The sequence below is a fragment of the Varanus komodoensis genome, unplaced genomic scaffold, assembly GCF_004798865.1.
Source record: "Varanus komodoensis strain SLA01 unplaced genomic scaffold, ASM479886v1 scaffold1, whole genome shotgun sequence".
NCBI lineage: Eukaryota > Metazoa > Chordata > Lepidosauria > Squamata > Varanidae > Varanus > Varanus komodoensis.
Window position 1 is genome coordinate 80,297,021 of NW_025335268.1, and position 13,891 is coordinate 80,310,911.

Genomic DNA, 13,891 nt, shown 5'->3' on the forward strand with positions numbered 1-13,891 from the left:
GATTAGTACCACAGCTATTTTTGTATGGGAATACTGAATACTAATTTTGTATGACAGTATATTTATATACCTCACTGCTCTTATTATGTTTAAATATAAAAAAATCGAAGGAATGTAACATTATATTTCCAGATGTTTTGCTTGTGTATGTGTCTTCCCTAAGAAGCTGTGAAAATTTATATATACATTAAAGCTGCAATCCCATGCACACTTACATGTGAGTAAGTCCATTGATCACTGTAGGCCTTACATCTCAGTAAACATGTTTCGAATAGTGCGATGAGAACATGCTTGCAAACTCTGCTTAAGGCTGCAATTTGGCATGATAATTTGAAGTATGTCCACTGAAATAGTCATATTTCCTAATCTGTGAATCAGCATGAAATTAGGGTGTACTTGCTAAACTGACTTTGGGGAACAACATTGTACATGTTGGGTGCTAATTGTATCTAATGGGTTCTATGAAGATCAGAGGTGGCTCAAGCAAAGGCGAAGGACTAAATGGTGCCCCCTCCTACATTCCATGCAAGGGCACTGACTGGAGTGGCAACTGAGAATGGGACAGCATCCTTAGCAACCCCTGAAGGCAGCAGACTGATTTAAAGGGTATGAGACAGGCCATGCAGCACACAGCTGCCTTCTTCAGCACTTTGCTGTCACCTCCCAAATTTGCCTCTGGAAGCAACTGCATTAGGCTGCCTAATGGTAGAGCCAGCCTCAAGGTAGAGGTTAAAAGAATAAGTGTTCGTTTATCCTTTGTTGTTGTTAGTTGCAAAGCCGTGTCTGACCCATTGCGACTCCATGGACAACATTCATCCAGGCCTCCTGTCCTCCACCATCCCCCGGAGACCACTTAAGTTACTGAACTGTAATGGATTCTTCATAGCTTCTATCAAGTTTTGCTTTGATGCAGAATCAAAAATGCTTGCACAAAGAGTAGTTTCTCCATGTAGTTCAGGACTAGGGAAAATGTGACCCTCTTGAGGGGAACTGCTTGAAAATACCATCAGCCCTAGCCGGCTTAGCAAACACAAAGTCATGATGGGAGTTGCAGGCCAACAACAGCTTGAGAGCCACATGCCCCCGTTACTGATCTTGCCTACTCCAGGTTTCTCCAGATGTTCTCCAGATGTTGGACTTCCACTGCCAAAATTCCTGACCATTGACCATGCTCAGGGCTGGCCCTACCATTAGACAACATGCTTAGTTGCCTCAGGTGGCAGATGCTCTCAGGCAGCAAGGTGTTAGAGGAGAGAGCTGTGCCCCACACTGCCTGCCTGTGCCTCATACATTAGCTTGCTGCCTTCCATTGCCATAGAAGACTCTGCTCTTCATCAGTACAGAAGGCAGAATGGTACGTGGGACAGGAAGGTATGCCATCTTGTTGGCTGGCTCAGGCAGCAAGATGTCTTGTATCAGCCCTGAGCAGACTGGCTGGGGCACATGAGAAATGAAGTCCAAAACATCCAGACAGAGGGCAGCAGACTCCTAACCTTTTCCACAGCTTGGCTGCTTGACCCTACCGCCACCTTTCATGCCTTGGGAAGAGCAGTGGACACCAGAAGCAGTTGCCTGGGTGTGCCCATGCAGAAGATGCAGAAGCAAAGCTGGCGGATGGGCAGCCCCAGCCTTTCGTGGTCCTAACTCTGCAGAGAATGCACAGCCCGATGAAGGCTTGCGATCTGGGCGACACGCCCGGCACGGGCGAGAGGCAGGGCGGCAGGTGGCCCTTTCCCGCTGCTGGGGGGCATTCCGGGGCGCCCCTCTCCGTCACCCAGCCCACGGGCGCGCGCGCGCGCTACGGACCTCGGACCTGCGGGCCCTGCCTGCCGCTGCTGCACCAGTGCGACCGCAGGCAGGTGCGCGGCCCCGGCGGGGCGCCCCGGGGCGCGCGCCCTGAGCGCCCGGCGAGAGGGGCGCGCGCCGCCGGAGGCTCGCCCAGAGCCCAGAGCCGGGCGCGCGGGCCGCGCACGTGAGAAGGAAAGTTAGCAGCCCCCGCAGCCTCTCGCCGCTCCAGCCTCTCTCCATGCGACCTGCCTGCGGGCGGCCAAGCAGCCCGCCCCTCCCGGCTGCCCCATCACTCAGGCCTCCCGCAGCCAATCGCGCAGCCGCCTGTCACCCTGTCCCCACCCCTCCCGAGATGGAGGGAGGGCTACGCGCGGGAGGCTGGGGGGGGGGGGGTGGAAGAGAGTTGAATGATTGAACTTTCTTGCAGACCCCCCTCGCCGAGTTTGTGCCGCGCCGAGGCTTCTCCGCCTCCTCTGCCTGGGCGAGGGGAAGCGCCGGAGCGGCACGCGGCGCGCGGAGCGTCTTGAGGCGGCTCGCGGTTGCCTTCCTCTGCCTCCTCCTCCTCTTCTTCCTCCCGCGCCCGGATTGCACACAAAGCCATGGGACTGAAGGAGCCCGGCGCGCCTTTGACCCTTCTCCTCTGGATTACGGCTTCCTGGAGCTGCCTGCCCGGCTCCGCCGCTGGGGCCGGGGAAGCGGCGACCGCGGCGGCTCGCAGGCAGGATGAGTCCTTCTCCGCGGCGAGCGTCTACGGAGCCAGATGCACCTCCAGGTGTCTCAGCTTGCAGATCACTCGCATCTCCGCCTTCTTCAAGCATTTCCAGGTAAAGGGGGTGGGGGCGGCGGCTCGGAACGGCCGCGAAAGCAGCCACCCGCCGCGCTGCCCCGCGCTCTCGTAGTCTCTATCCAGAAGGAAGTTCTGCCGAGTCCAGTGGGGCTCAGTCCCAGGTGAGTGGGCATCGGGCGCAGCCTCAGTGAGCGAGCACCTTGCTCTTCCCAGCGTTGCAATCAAACGCAAGGCTGGTGAGCGCTACCCCCTGTTGGGGAAAGGCTGCGCGTAGCGCTGCGGTGCTGGCGCGCATTTCACTGGGAAAGAGATCGCGCTGAATTCCTCCTGACTTACTCCCGAGTAAACGCGAGGAATCGCAGCGAGACTCGCCAGTGACTCGGCTGTGAGTCCCCCGGAACGCTGCTGCTTTTTCAACGTGGTTTGATCTGGGTTGCAGTCCCAAGCAAGATTCCACTGGGAGATCAGCCCCAGCGGAATCCACTGAACTTAGAAGTAAAGCTGCTTGCGCCGGTCTGTCGGCTTTGCTCCGAAGCATCCCTTCCCGCAGATGCGTTACTTCTCAGTTAACCACTTTTAGTTATTCCCATACGGTCGGCCCTGGTGGGGGTGCAAGGATCAGCTTATCTATCCTTTCAACCCGGGCTTCTAGGGGAAATTAATTCGCATTAGCGACAGCAGAAAGCTTCAGTTCAATTGACCATATCTCTTCTTCATTAACATAAGCATCGGAGCTTGACTGCTAAATACGAGATTCTAAGGGCAGAGTGTGACTTCTAATTCAAGTTGTTTTGATAATGGATCCGGGGTAGTTTCTCCAGATTAGGTCAGGCAGATTTCAGTTGGGTAAACAAGTTTGGTATAAAGGAGCAATCTAAAGACTTTTTAAGTGGCATTCCTAGACACACTTATCTAGGGGCAAGTCTGATTGAATTCAGTTTGAGTTGGTTTGAAATAGAGATGCATTACTTTTTGTAATCTTATACATACTTACCCGGGAGTAAATTCCATTGGATTAATTTCCAAATTGACATGCTGAAAACTGTCCTGTTAAAGCAGATTATCCCTTAATGTTCACTTTCTATTTTTCAGTGTTTAGTCACGTGCGGGCTCTGATTCATGTTTGCATTAGTGGCAGGCGGTGCAGTTCTGGCAGCATTTCCTAGCTACTTATGATAAGGCATAGAGTTATACGTTCTTGGGCAAACACAGAAACACACTTAAGATCCCTTAATCTGCATGTGTTGTTTTCTTCCATAAGAGTGATCAAGAAGTTGTTATTCTTTCACATCTGGTTAGTATTTATGAGCATAAGAATTGTAAGTAACCAACGCACGGTAGTGATTCTGGATTAATCAACCTGTGGGATTTTTGTTCACATCTTAACATACCACATGCTCATTGTGCTTGCATGTGTTCCTTGAGTCCTGAAGTAACTGAAAAGATAGAAGGACAGAACCCTGATATGTAGAAACCCTGGGTCTAGAAAGGTAGAGGGACAGGAGCCCAGAAAAACAGGGGATTTCTACCTTTCTGTCCCTCATCCTGGATTAAACAGTCCATTTATTGTTACTGTACATGTGTGTGAGAGAGAGAGAGGGAGAAGGAGCAATTTTCCAGATGTCTGAGATTTTCTTTTCCCTTTTACATGTTTAGTTGAATGCAACCCTAGATTTTACAGTTGTTTCTTTTCATACAATTTACAAAGATTGCTGTATTTGTTAGCCAAGAACAGTTCAGCAAGCTGACTTGCCCAGTCCCTTTCAGACTGTCTAATATCATTGAAAGCAATGGTTTTATATGACAGCCAACCTGACTCTGTTTATGATTGGCCTGTACATCCAGAAAACTGGGTGCTTTGGAAAAGTTGATCCTAAAGGCAAGGGGGAAAGAAGTTGGTTTCTTCTGTAGATCTTAGCAGGTGTCCCATTTACTTTGCATTTCTGGCTATGGAAGTTATTTTGATAGGACAGGGTGTGTAAGTTATTGCTTCTCTGCTTTCTGCCACAGGCAATGGTACTGGAATAATTGCCTGAGTGTTCACATGAGTGTCATGTTTTTGCTTTGCTTGGAAAAAGAAGGAAAATATATGACTAGATTGGTGCTCCTGAGACTGAATAAGTAGCTGCTAAAGTGGGTGGGTGGCATGAAGATCAGTAACCGCATTTCTTCTTATCTAGCCTAACATTTTACTAGTGTATGGTGATTTTGGGGGTGTGCATGCACAGCAAATGTTAGCCATTTTAATTTTCTTTTGGGTAATATTTTGAAGTGAAATGGCACTGAGATAGTAACAGATTTGTCTGCAAGGTGCTCTCAGTTTGTTGGAGAAATTGGTCTTTTCCAAACTCTGTGTGTGTGTGTGGGGGGGGGGGGGAGTTGCTGTATGATCACTCCGCTAATGTCAAAATACAAAGATGTGAAGCAGAGAAAAAAGAAATCTTCTTTTCTTTTCCCTATAAGACAGATGTTACATACTACTAAAGTTCCATTGTATACCGTTGTAGAACTTTCATACAGAATAGATGTAGTGGCCTAGCTATTTGTGGCTGGGACACCAGATATTGTATCCCAGTGATCAAACTTAGAAAAAAATTCCAGTCTTTCTTTGCTATCACAATCTATGCTTAAACTATTTATAACAAACTCCCACTTTTAGCTGTACAAAAATTGAGCAAGCAGTGGAGTCATGGTTAGTCTAAACGTCTAGATAAACACAGCCTTTGTGAGTCATAAAAGATCAGCACTGCAATTTTGTACATTCTACTCAGTAGTAAGTCCTATACAATTCAATGGAGCTTACTTCTAAGTGATTGAGTGTAAGATTACAGCCTAATTATATTTTTGCATATACAAAATTGCTGCTCAAAAATGCATCTGCACAGAAGCTTCTCAGAAGGCTATTTAAGAGACTTTTGAACTCTGCCATAAAAACATATAAATGCGTGATCTTCACTTTCTAGAAGGCTGTGACATGGAAGGGAATCAGTAATTTAACTGCATGTTCACCTTGGCCAGCTTAATTTGCAAGGTAATTAATGAAGGCACCTTGTTTGTAGTCATCCTATGCTTGATCTTAAGTGTTTAGTCAAGAGAGTGGGAAGCTGCTGTCAGTGTGTATTGCAAAGCTACCAGTGGTGTGTGCAGTTAACTGTATTTAAGCTCTGTAGAAATCACTGGAACTCAGATGTGAGCTGCAGTCTAAGTTTCAGCATACCTGCCGTTTAGTGATTTAGATGCTGAATTTTCTTAAAACTAAGACGGACCTATTTGTCATGTCCAGCAATGTTAAAGCCACTTCAGATTCTGTGCATATTGCTGACCAAGTGGTTTAAGAACTTTGATATAAGTATGTATTCTCAGAAAATACACTCTGTTAACTTGCTCTGTATCCCTTAAGGGGATGAGAATCAGGCAGAAGCATAGTGTAGACAGAAACTATACACTCATAAGGAGTGAGGAGCTTGGGTACAAAAGCAGCTGGGATGTGAAAACTATGGTGCAGAACAGATTTCCCCATCCTGGTGCCCTCTAGCTATTACAGATTTTAGTTTCCATTACCCTGGCTGGGGAAGATGGGGGTTGTAGTCAAGTATAGTTGGGGGGGGGGTAATAGCCAGATGAAGACTTATGCATAATGGATGATGCTTGGACCTCACTGACTGATAATGTATATCAAAATTGGTACTTTTCTGTGACTTATGATTTGACATTCAGTATCAAATCATACTGCAAATCATCAAAGCAGAATGCAAGTTCCAGTTACATCTATGTACTTAAGGGTATTTGATGAAATAGGCATGCATTGTAACAAAGTAGTCATTGACAACATGACAAAGAAAGAGACTAGGTTGCAATCCTAACTTGTTTACTTGTGAGTAAGTTGTGCTGAACCCAGTGCAACATAATAAGCAAAGTTGTAAGCTTCAGTGACACCTGTTTGGGTAAATAATTCTTTGTCAGACTACTGAAAAATGCTGATCACAGTACAGCATAGTTTCTTTTTCTTGCTTGCTTGCTTTCTTTTCCATGCAATACTTAATCTTCTCTAGGTGGACTGCAAACAGGTAAAAACCTAAAATGTCAAAGAATGGTTAAAATATAAAACTATTATGCAAATATTTAGAACAATAAACTACAATGCAAATCAATAAAGCCTTCAAAACTTATTTCATTAGCAATATGAGATTACATTAAGCGATTCCATATTCTCCCATCCCATTAGAATGTGGGGTTCTATCCTATTCGAGAAAGAAGCTCTTCATGAGAATGTATAATGATACCAAAACAAAGCAGCACAAGACTAATTTAAGCAAGAATTAGATTATGAGAAATCAGAACTACAAAGTGTGATTGGCACCTTGCCCATTATCCTATAGAAAACTGGATTTCATATTCAAAGAACAGTCCATTACAAGGTGTTATAGCTTTGGCTCTCCATGACAAATTCCATTTTGAAGATAATTATTTAGTTTTAGTCAGTCCACATGAACCAGGATGGAGGAAAGCATGCAAAAGCACAATTGGTTTTCAGCATGTAGAGTGTGTATATGTGCAAAAGTAAATGCACGCACGCACACACGATCATCATGCATGCATGTTCACACACACGCATTTAGTAATCCTCCTGAATTAGTGGGGTGGGTGGCATTGGGATAACAAATCCAGATATGGATGTGCTGGATTTTAAAATGAAAAATTGCCTTCTATGAACATGCATTTTCTTTGGGAGTTATATCCGAGGCAGGAAATTCTTCAACCCAGTTAATTATATTGAAAGGGGATTAGACTTTTTTTCCCCCTGTTGTCGGTTGGTTGTAACTCTTTTTGTTTTACAGTTTCACTGGCTAAAGGAGGCAATTTACACCAGCCAGTTTCTAGTGAAAGGCCTTTTTATGTGTGTGCTTTCTTGGCATGATTTCTTTCTGAAGTAAAAACTGCTGACAGGATGCACATTGCCAAACAATAGTGATTACATTTTAATTAGCTGGGGTGAAATAGGCTGCAAATTACTCCGTTAAAAAGTAATAACTGGGTGTTCCCCCTCCTCTCTGCAAATCAACTGCAAATCACTGACTTTAACCCTAACTTATGAAAGCACAGTGAGATCTTCCCAAATTACAAGAGATTGGATACTTCTAAAAATGAAACAGGAGTAATGTACAAAATGTAAAGTGATCTTGTTAATAAATGGGAAGCTTCTACTCTCACTTAATGGCGAAAAAGAGAACAGGTGAAGGCTATGCCAAGCATCTGATGCTTTCAGCATTCAAGATGTGCAATAGCTGACCAGGTCAAGCAGGTGCGTTTTCAGCATTGTTCTCTCCTGAAAACAAAGATGACTTTACCATTGCCACTTTACCACAGAATTTTCAGAAGGTCTTTAAAGTGTAAATGATTCCACAGTATTATAATTCATTACCTGTCTCAGATTTTAAAGGAAGCTAAACCTTGGCATAGCTGAACAGCAGGGGCAATTGTCTTTTAGTGAGAAATACAAGACATGTGTGTTTTGAGAACTCTGATTCATCTGTACCAGACTTTGATTTAGTGTATGGAGACCTTGCTTTGATGGCAGTTACTAAGCTGGTCTCAAAGGAAGTAAAAGTAGGCTAAATGATGCTTTTTACTGGCCCAGCATCTGTTGGGAATCCTATGAAAGCATTGTTGTTTGTCGGAGCTGTTCGTTTCAGTTCAAAAAATACCTACTTTTACTCAAAATGGTCCAGTGAAAACAGGATTGAACTTTGTGTGTGTTCTTTAATTGATCAGGAAAGCTTAGTGTGACATAAGTAGTAAAATACAATGTGTGGTTGTGAATAGTAAGTGGTGCTTGGAGCTGCAGGGCAGGGGATCATGCAGAAATGTGGGAGAAAAGGCAGGTAGCACTGTGTCATGTATAAGCAGGCTGTGGTCTTAGTTGTGTGAGATGTTTGCATCATGTAACTTGTGTATGAATTAAAAAACTCCTACCCACATTTGCTTTGCATAGTTGTGAAAATATTGGTATTGGCCCAAAAAGAAGTGGGTTCTAATTCCTTTTAAGCCCGGAAGTTTTCTGAGATCTGAACTATGAAACAAGGTTGATATATGTATAAAATAGGATAACCACCATGATTTGAATTCTTGAAGAGCTGGAACTCTTGGGAAACTCACATGGTAAATAAAACAGTATGAAGAACACAGTTATGGCTGTAGTTTTCATTTGTAGCTGATGGAACAGAACTTTCCTGTTTACAAGGTCTGAGTACTTGTGCTGTTCTTTAGAGAGTAAGTTGAAATTTATTAAACTCTCCTCTGTAGGGAGCTATATTACAATACTTCATATGCCTCATGACTATGTTTATCATTTCTTTGTCTTGTTGATCAGACTCCTGAGAAACTGCTGCAATCTGGAGAAAATGACAATGCAGCTCTCATTCAAAGCCATCTACTGGTTTTCAGTTATGCTCTTAAAAGACATCAAGTGTGGAGAGCTTTAGGGGAACAGATAAAAGTTTTCTCAGATACTTTCTCAGCACAACGGGGCCTTCATATTATTTAGAACTCTACAGCATCATGGTTGCAGGTTGCACTTCATATTAGTAAGTTTAGACAAGTAATTATTATTACTATTATATCTTGCATTTTCCCCCTTTTGTGAGGAACCCAAGCATCTTATACAGTGCTTTTCCTCTTTATTTTCTCCTCATAACAACAACCCTGTGAGGTGGGTCAGTATGTGAGCGAGTGACTGACCCAATGAACTCCATTACTGAGTAGTGGTTAAAACCTAGATATTCTGGGTCCCCAGTTCAATGTTCTAGTCACAGCACCATCTTGGCAGCCTTGTTTTTTCAATGGGGTTCTGCCAGTTTGGCCTTCTGCCTTACTGGCACTGGTTTTTATTTGCAGCTCATGTTCCTTATCTGTAAAATAAGATTCAATATGGAAGGACATATGACTTGGATGGGCATAAATTCTGATATACCAAAAGTAACATGTAGCTTTTTTTAAAAAAAGTACTGAAATCCAGTACAACATTGGATCTAAGAATTAGTAGTGGGTAGATCTACCTGTATTCCTACAGAGATCAGGAAAACATTTCCCTGCCCCTCCCATGCTGTTTCCTAGATTTTCTGTTCCTGACCTTGAAAAGGCAACTAAGTGTCGGTTTCTTTGCATATAGTAGACTTTAGATATACCTACATTTTAGCTAGCAGAGCCTGCACCAGTGATTTAATGTATCAATTTTATATAGCTGGCTGAAGCAGCAGTGCTTGTGACTCATCTTCAGTACATGTGTTTTGGTTACAGCAATTGCATTTTTATATTTAGATCAAATGCTTTGATTAAATATAATGCAGCTCTTTAAGACTTAAACTGTTTTCTATTTATGCTTTTTGGTAATGTGCAACGGACCTTGTGTTTGAGTTTTATTTGGCAGCCTGTTGTAGTAACAGCATCTAAGACATACTATTCAGATGTAAAGATTGATTTCCAACCTGATTACTTAGGTGATTGACAGACCATGCGTTGCTTTGCTAGTCACAGAGGCTAGGTGAGGAGGTGGGTGCAGCTGTTTCTGTTTTCCTGGTCCAGTGATTTTGTTCCTCCACCACTTTCCCCATCTGTCAAACATCACGGAAGGGAAAATGCCTGTACCATCTCAGGTCCTGCATCTATTTGAGTCCCAGTGCAGGAGCTAGTGGACTTTGGACATAACACAACAGGTGGCCTTCAAATGTTTTCAGAACACAAGCAGTAGATTTCCTTCTCCATAACTTACCACCGGTACACTGGGGGTTACACCGTGGATTCCTCCCACCCTTCTGCTGGGGGAAAACCTGTCTGCTGATAGATTCTAACCCATCTTAATTGCATTCTGCAAGGCTTTGATTGGTAAATAGGATTACTACCTAATGAGCAATCTGAAACACCTTTTAAAAGATCTGCAGAGCACAGTCCCATGTTTCCTGTTTTTTAAAACAGAAAAAGCCTGGCTAGTTGGCAAAGTTTGGGAGATGTAAGACACTAACTAAACTTATGTAAGATTTTGTCCCTAGTATCAGAGGGGAATCCTTATAAATCTGGATAATGGCTTGAAAACCAGACCAATTTCCCAGATGCTAAACACTGAAGGTTTTCTTGGGCTAAGTTCTTTAATATATAGGCCTGAGAAACAGAATGATACTTGAATACGTGCACAATCTGAGATGGTTTTTCTAAAACAGTGTGTTAATATTATTTCCTCCCAGTTGTTTTATGGATTTAGTAGAGATCCACTTCCATCCACAGAATTTGCTTTCTTTTGCAAAGGAGATGGTAATTGTTGCATCTAAGAAATGGAATGATGGGAGGCAAAAGAAAATATCTCTTCAACCAAGGTGTATTTTGAGATGTTTATTCATGATCAATATTTTCAGCTCTTGGGGGTTGCCATATCGTGTGAACCTGGCCACCAAAGTTTTGTGAGGGCTAAATAACCCTCATATTACCCTGCAACAAACTGAGGGCTATGTAAGGATTGTGTAACCCACAGTGGGAATTTCATATGATACGGGACTGCTCAAAGCAATGGGTGCTGGGGAATGGCTACTTAATCAAAATGTTGCCTGCATGTCGCATGGCTCATTGGGGGTTAAACAACCCCCACAGAGGCTGGCTCATCCTGCAAACGAGGTCATGCTGTTGCTATAGGAGTGATGCTCTAGTCTTCCATTCATTGCTGCCCTACTTCCTAGTTCTTTATTTTCAGTTCCTTTCTGCTTTTGCCCAGTATAGCGCAGCAGTAAATAGTCAGTTTTCTCAGTCTGCTGAGAAAGTGTGAATGGTTTATATTTTTACTTAAAAAGTTTTGATATGCAATGCACACTAACACTTAAGCAAATATTTAAAAGGACCTAAGAGAAGCTACAAAAATATATAGCTTTTAAAATATGTAAACAGCACTTTTGATAGAGATATGAATTCTTAAAAGTTTGAACCCCAGAGAAAAGAGCTAGGAAAACAAGTTATTTTCCTTAAAGACCACTCCCCATGGAAACTTAATAAAGACAGCAGATTTTCTGAGTTCCAAATGTTCAGAAATCTTGCTCTCAATATATGGCTTCAATATTTACCACACACCAGGATGCATAATAGGGAAAATAATCACATTTTAATTAACCCACAGACAAGCAGAACAGAGATAGAATAATATTAACCATATGGTCATTTTGTATTGAGCCAATGATGTACATAATGTAACTTTTGCTCATGGTGTAAGATATATATAAATGGAGGTCCCAATCCTATCCCTGTTTTATAATGCTAATGTAACAGGGGAAGTGTTGCTGGAGATATTTAGCTTAATAGTACAGTGGTTTTAAACTATAGCTTTTTGCTTTTGTTAAATACTGGCCATATTTGTCTATAGCAGTAAGCTAGAATTCAGGAGAATCCTGACTTAGCATTTATGAGCTTTGTGCTGGTTGTTTTAACCAGTTGTTGTTGTTAGTCGTGAAGTCGTGCCCGACCCATCGCGACCCCATGGACCACATTCCTCCAGGCCTTCCTGTCCTCCACCATCCCCTGGAGTCCACTTAAGCTCACACCAACTGCTTCAGTGACTCTATCTAGCCACCTCATCCTCTGCCGTCCCCTTCTTCTTTTGCCATCTATTGTTCCCAGCATTAGACTCTTCTCCAGGGAGTCCTTCCTTCTCATTAGGTGGCCAAAGTATTTGAGTTTCATCTTCAGGATCTGGCCTTCTAAAGAGCAGCCAGGGTTGATCTCCTCTAGGACTGACCGGTTTGAGCGCCTTGCAGTCCAAGGGACTCGCCAGCACCACAATTCAAAGGTCTCAATCCTTTGGCGCTCAGCCTTCCTTATGGTCCAGCTTTCACAGCCATACATTGCAACTGGGAAAACCATAGCCTTGACTATACACACTTTTGTTGGCAGGGTGATATCTCTGCTTTTTAGTATGCTGTCTAGATTTGCCATAGCTTTCCTCCCCAGCAACAAGCGTCTTTTAATTTCTTGGCTGTAGTCCCCAACTGCGGTGATCTTGGAGCCCAGGAAAATAAAATCTGTCACTACCTCCATTTCTGCCCCACCCATTTGCCAGGAGTTCTAACCAGTAGATATGGCTAAAGTAATAGCCATATCTACTGGTTAGAACTCCTGAAATTCTCCTGGTTAGAACTCCTAGAACTTTCAGAATTCAAAGTTTAGCATGTCATCAAAATTGGCTCCTGATATACCTGAATGCAACTGAGGATTTTTGCTGGTTTTACAAGCTATGAGTACAAGTATTTCTTAATTTATTACATTCTATACTGTCCTGCAGCTGATACTCTCTGGAAGGATTACAGTTAAAACTATGAAATAAAACAATACCAGTATAAATCTGAAAAACAAAAACAAAACTTAGCAGCACTGAATGTATTTATAAAATGGTGACAGATCAAAGCAACCACAATGTTGGAAGATGCCACCCTGAGTTTTAAAGGCCTTGGTTAGTTTAGCTGCTGGTAGGTGGATCCAAGCAGGAGTTTTGAATGGCGGAGAAGCAATCTCTGTATTACTGACTTTTTGCTGCACATAAATGTGGTCAGTCTTTTATTTCAAATTTGTGCTGGGTGTTACTGAAGTTTTTGGAAAGGCATAATGGAAATACTTTAAGATATAAAATAGAAAGTCTTCGCATTGTGTATGTCTTAATTCATGCTCTCTCACCAATTTTTCCATTATATTTTTCCTGCTTGTTTTCTCATGCTTCTCTTGGGTGGGCCTGTAATTGTAAGAAGAATTGGGGAAAGGTAGTACGTATATGGAAAACTAATAGACAAATATCTCTGCATCAAGTCCTTAGATGATGATGATGATGATTTTGGCAAGAAAGACAGCTACAGCTCTTCTACCACTTCCCTGTTAGAGATCAACCTCTTCTGAAATTTTGAAATAGTGCCCTAACGCAATCCAGCTAGTATCATGGTGCAGAACCACATTTTCTCACCACATTCTAGCCAAAGCAAGAACGTCTACTTAGGTGCTTCTGGAAAGCCTTCTGTCTATTTTAAGTGTACTAGGCTTTTATAGCAGTCTAGAGTCAAGCAGTCCGCAAATCGTTGTTTTAACAGGCTAAAAGAATACAGTATTCAAGTGCTATTTAGTTCCTGTTTTAACCTTCCATTAGAAGGAAATCAGATGTTTTGAGTAACAAAAGAATAGACAAAAGAATGCTACCTAATAAATTATGTGGTATGTTGATTAGCTGTTAGGTACACAAATGTTTCTATACAAAGCTGAGTTGTGTTGGTAGATTAGTTCAAGTCTCTGGAAATAATCCAG

General features: G+C 42.9%; 1 protein-coding gene across 1 annotated transcript in view; it reads left to right on the forward strand.

Annotated features, from left to right (window-relative positions):
* The first annotated feature begins 2,381 nt into the window (after nt 1–2,381).
* The window catches only part of ANOS1 (anosmin 1), an 87,812-nt gene continuing 76,302 nt past the window's right edge, over nt 2,382–13,891 (forward strand). Inside the window, exon 1 of the mRNA XM_044449643.1 lies at nt 2,382–2,612. Coding sequence (XP_044305578.1) covers nt 2,388–2,612 — 225 coding nt within the window. The 5' untranslated portion in view covers nt 2,382–2,387. The remainder of the gene's footprint in view (nt 2,613–13,891) is intronic.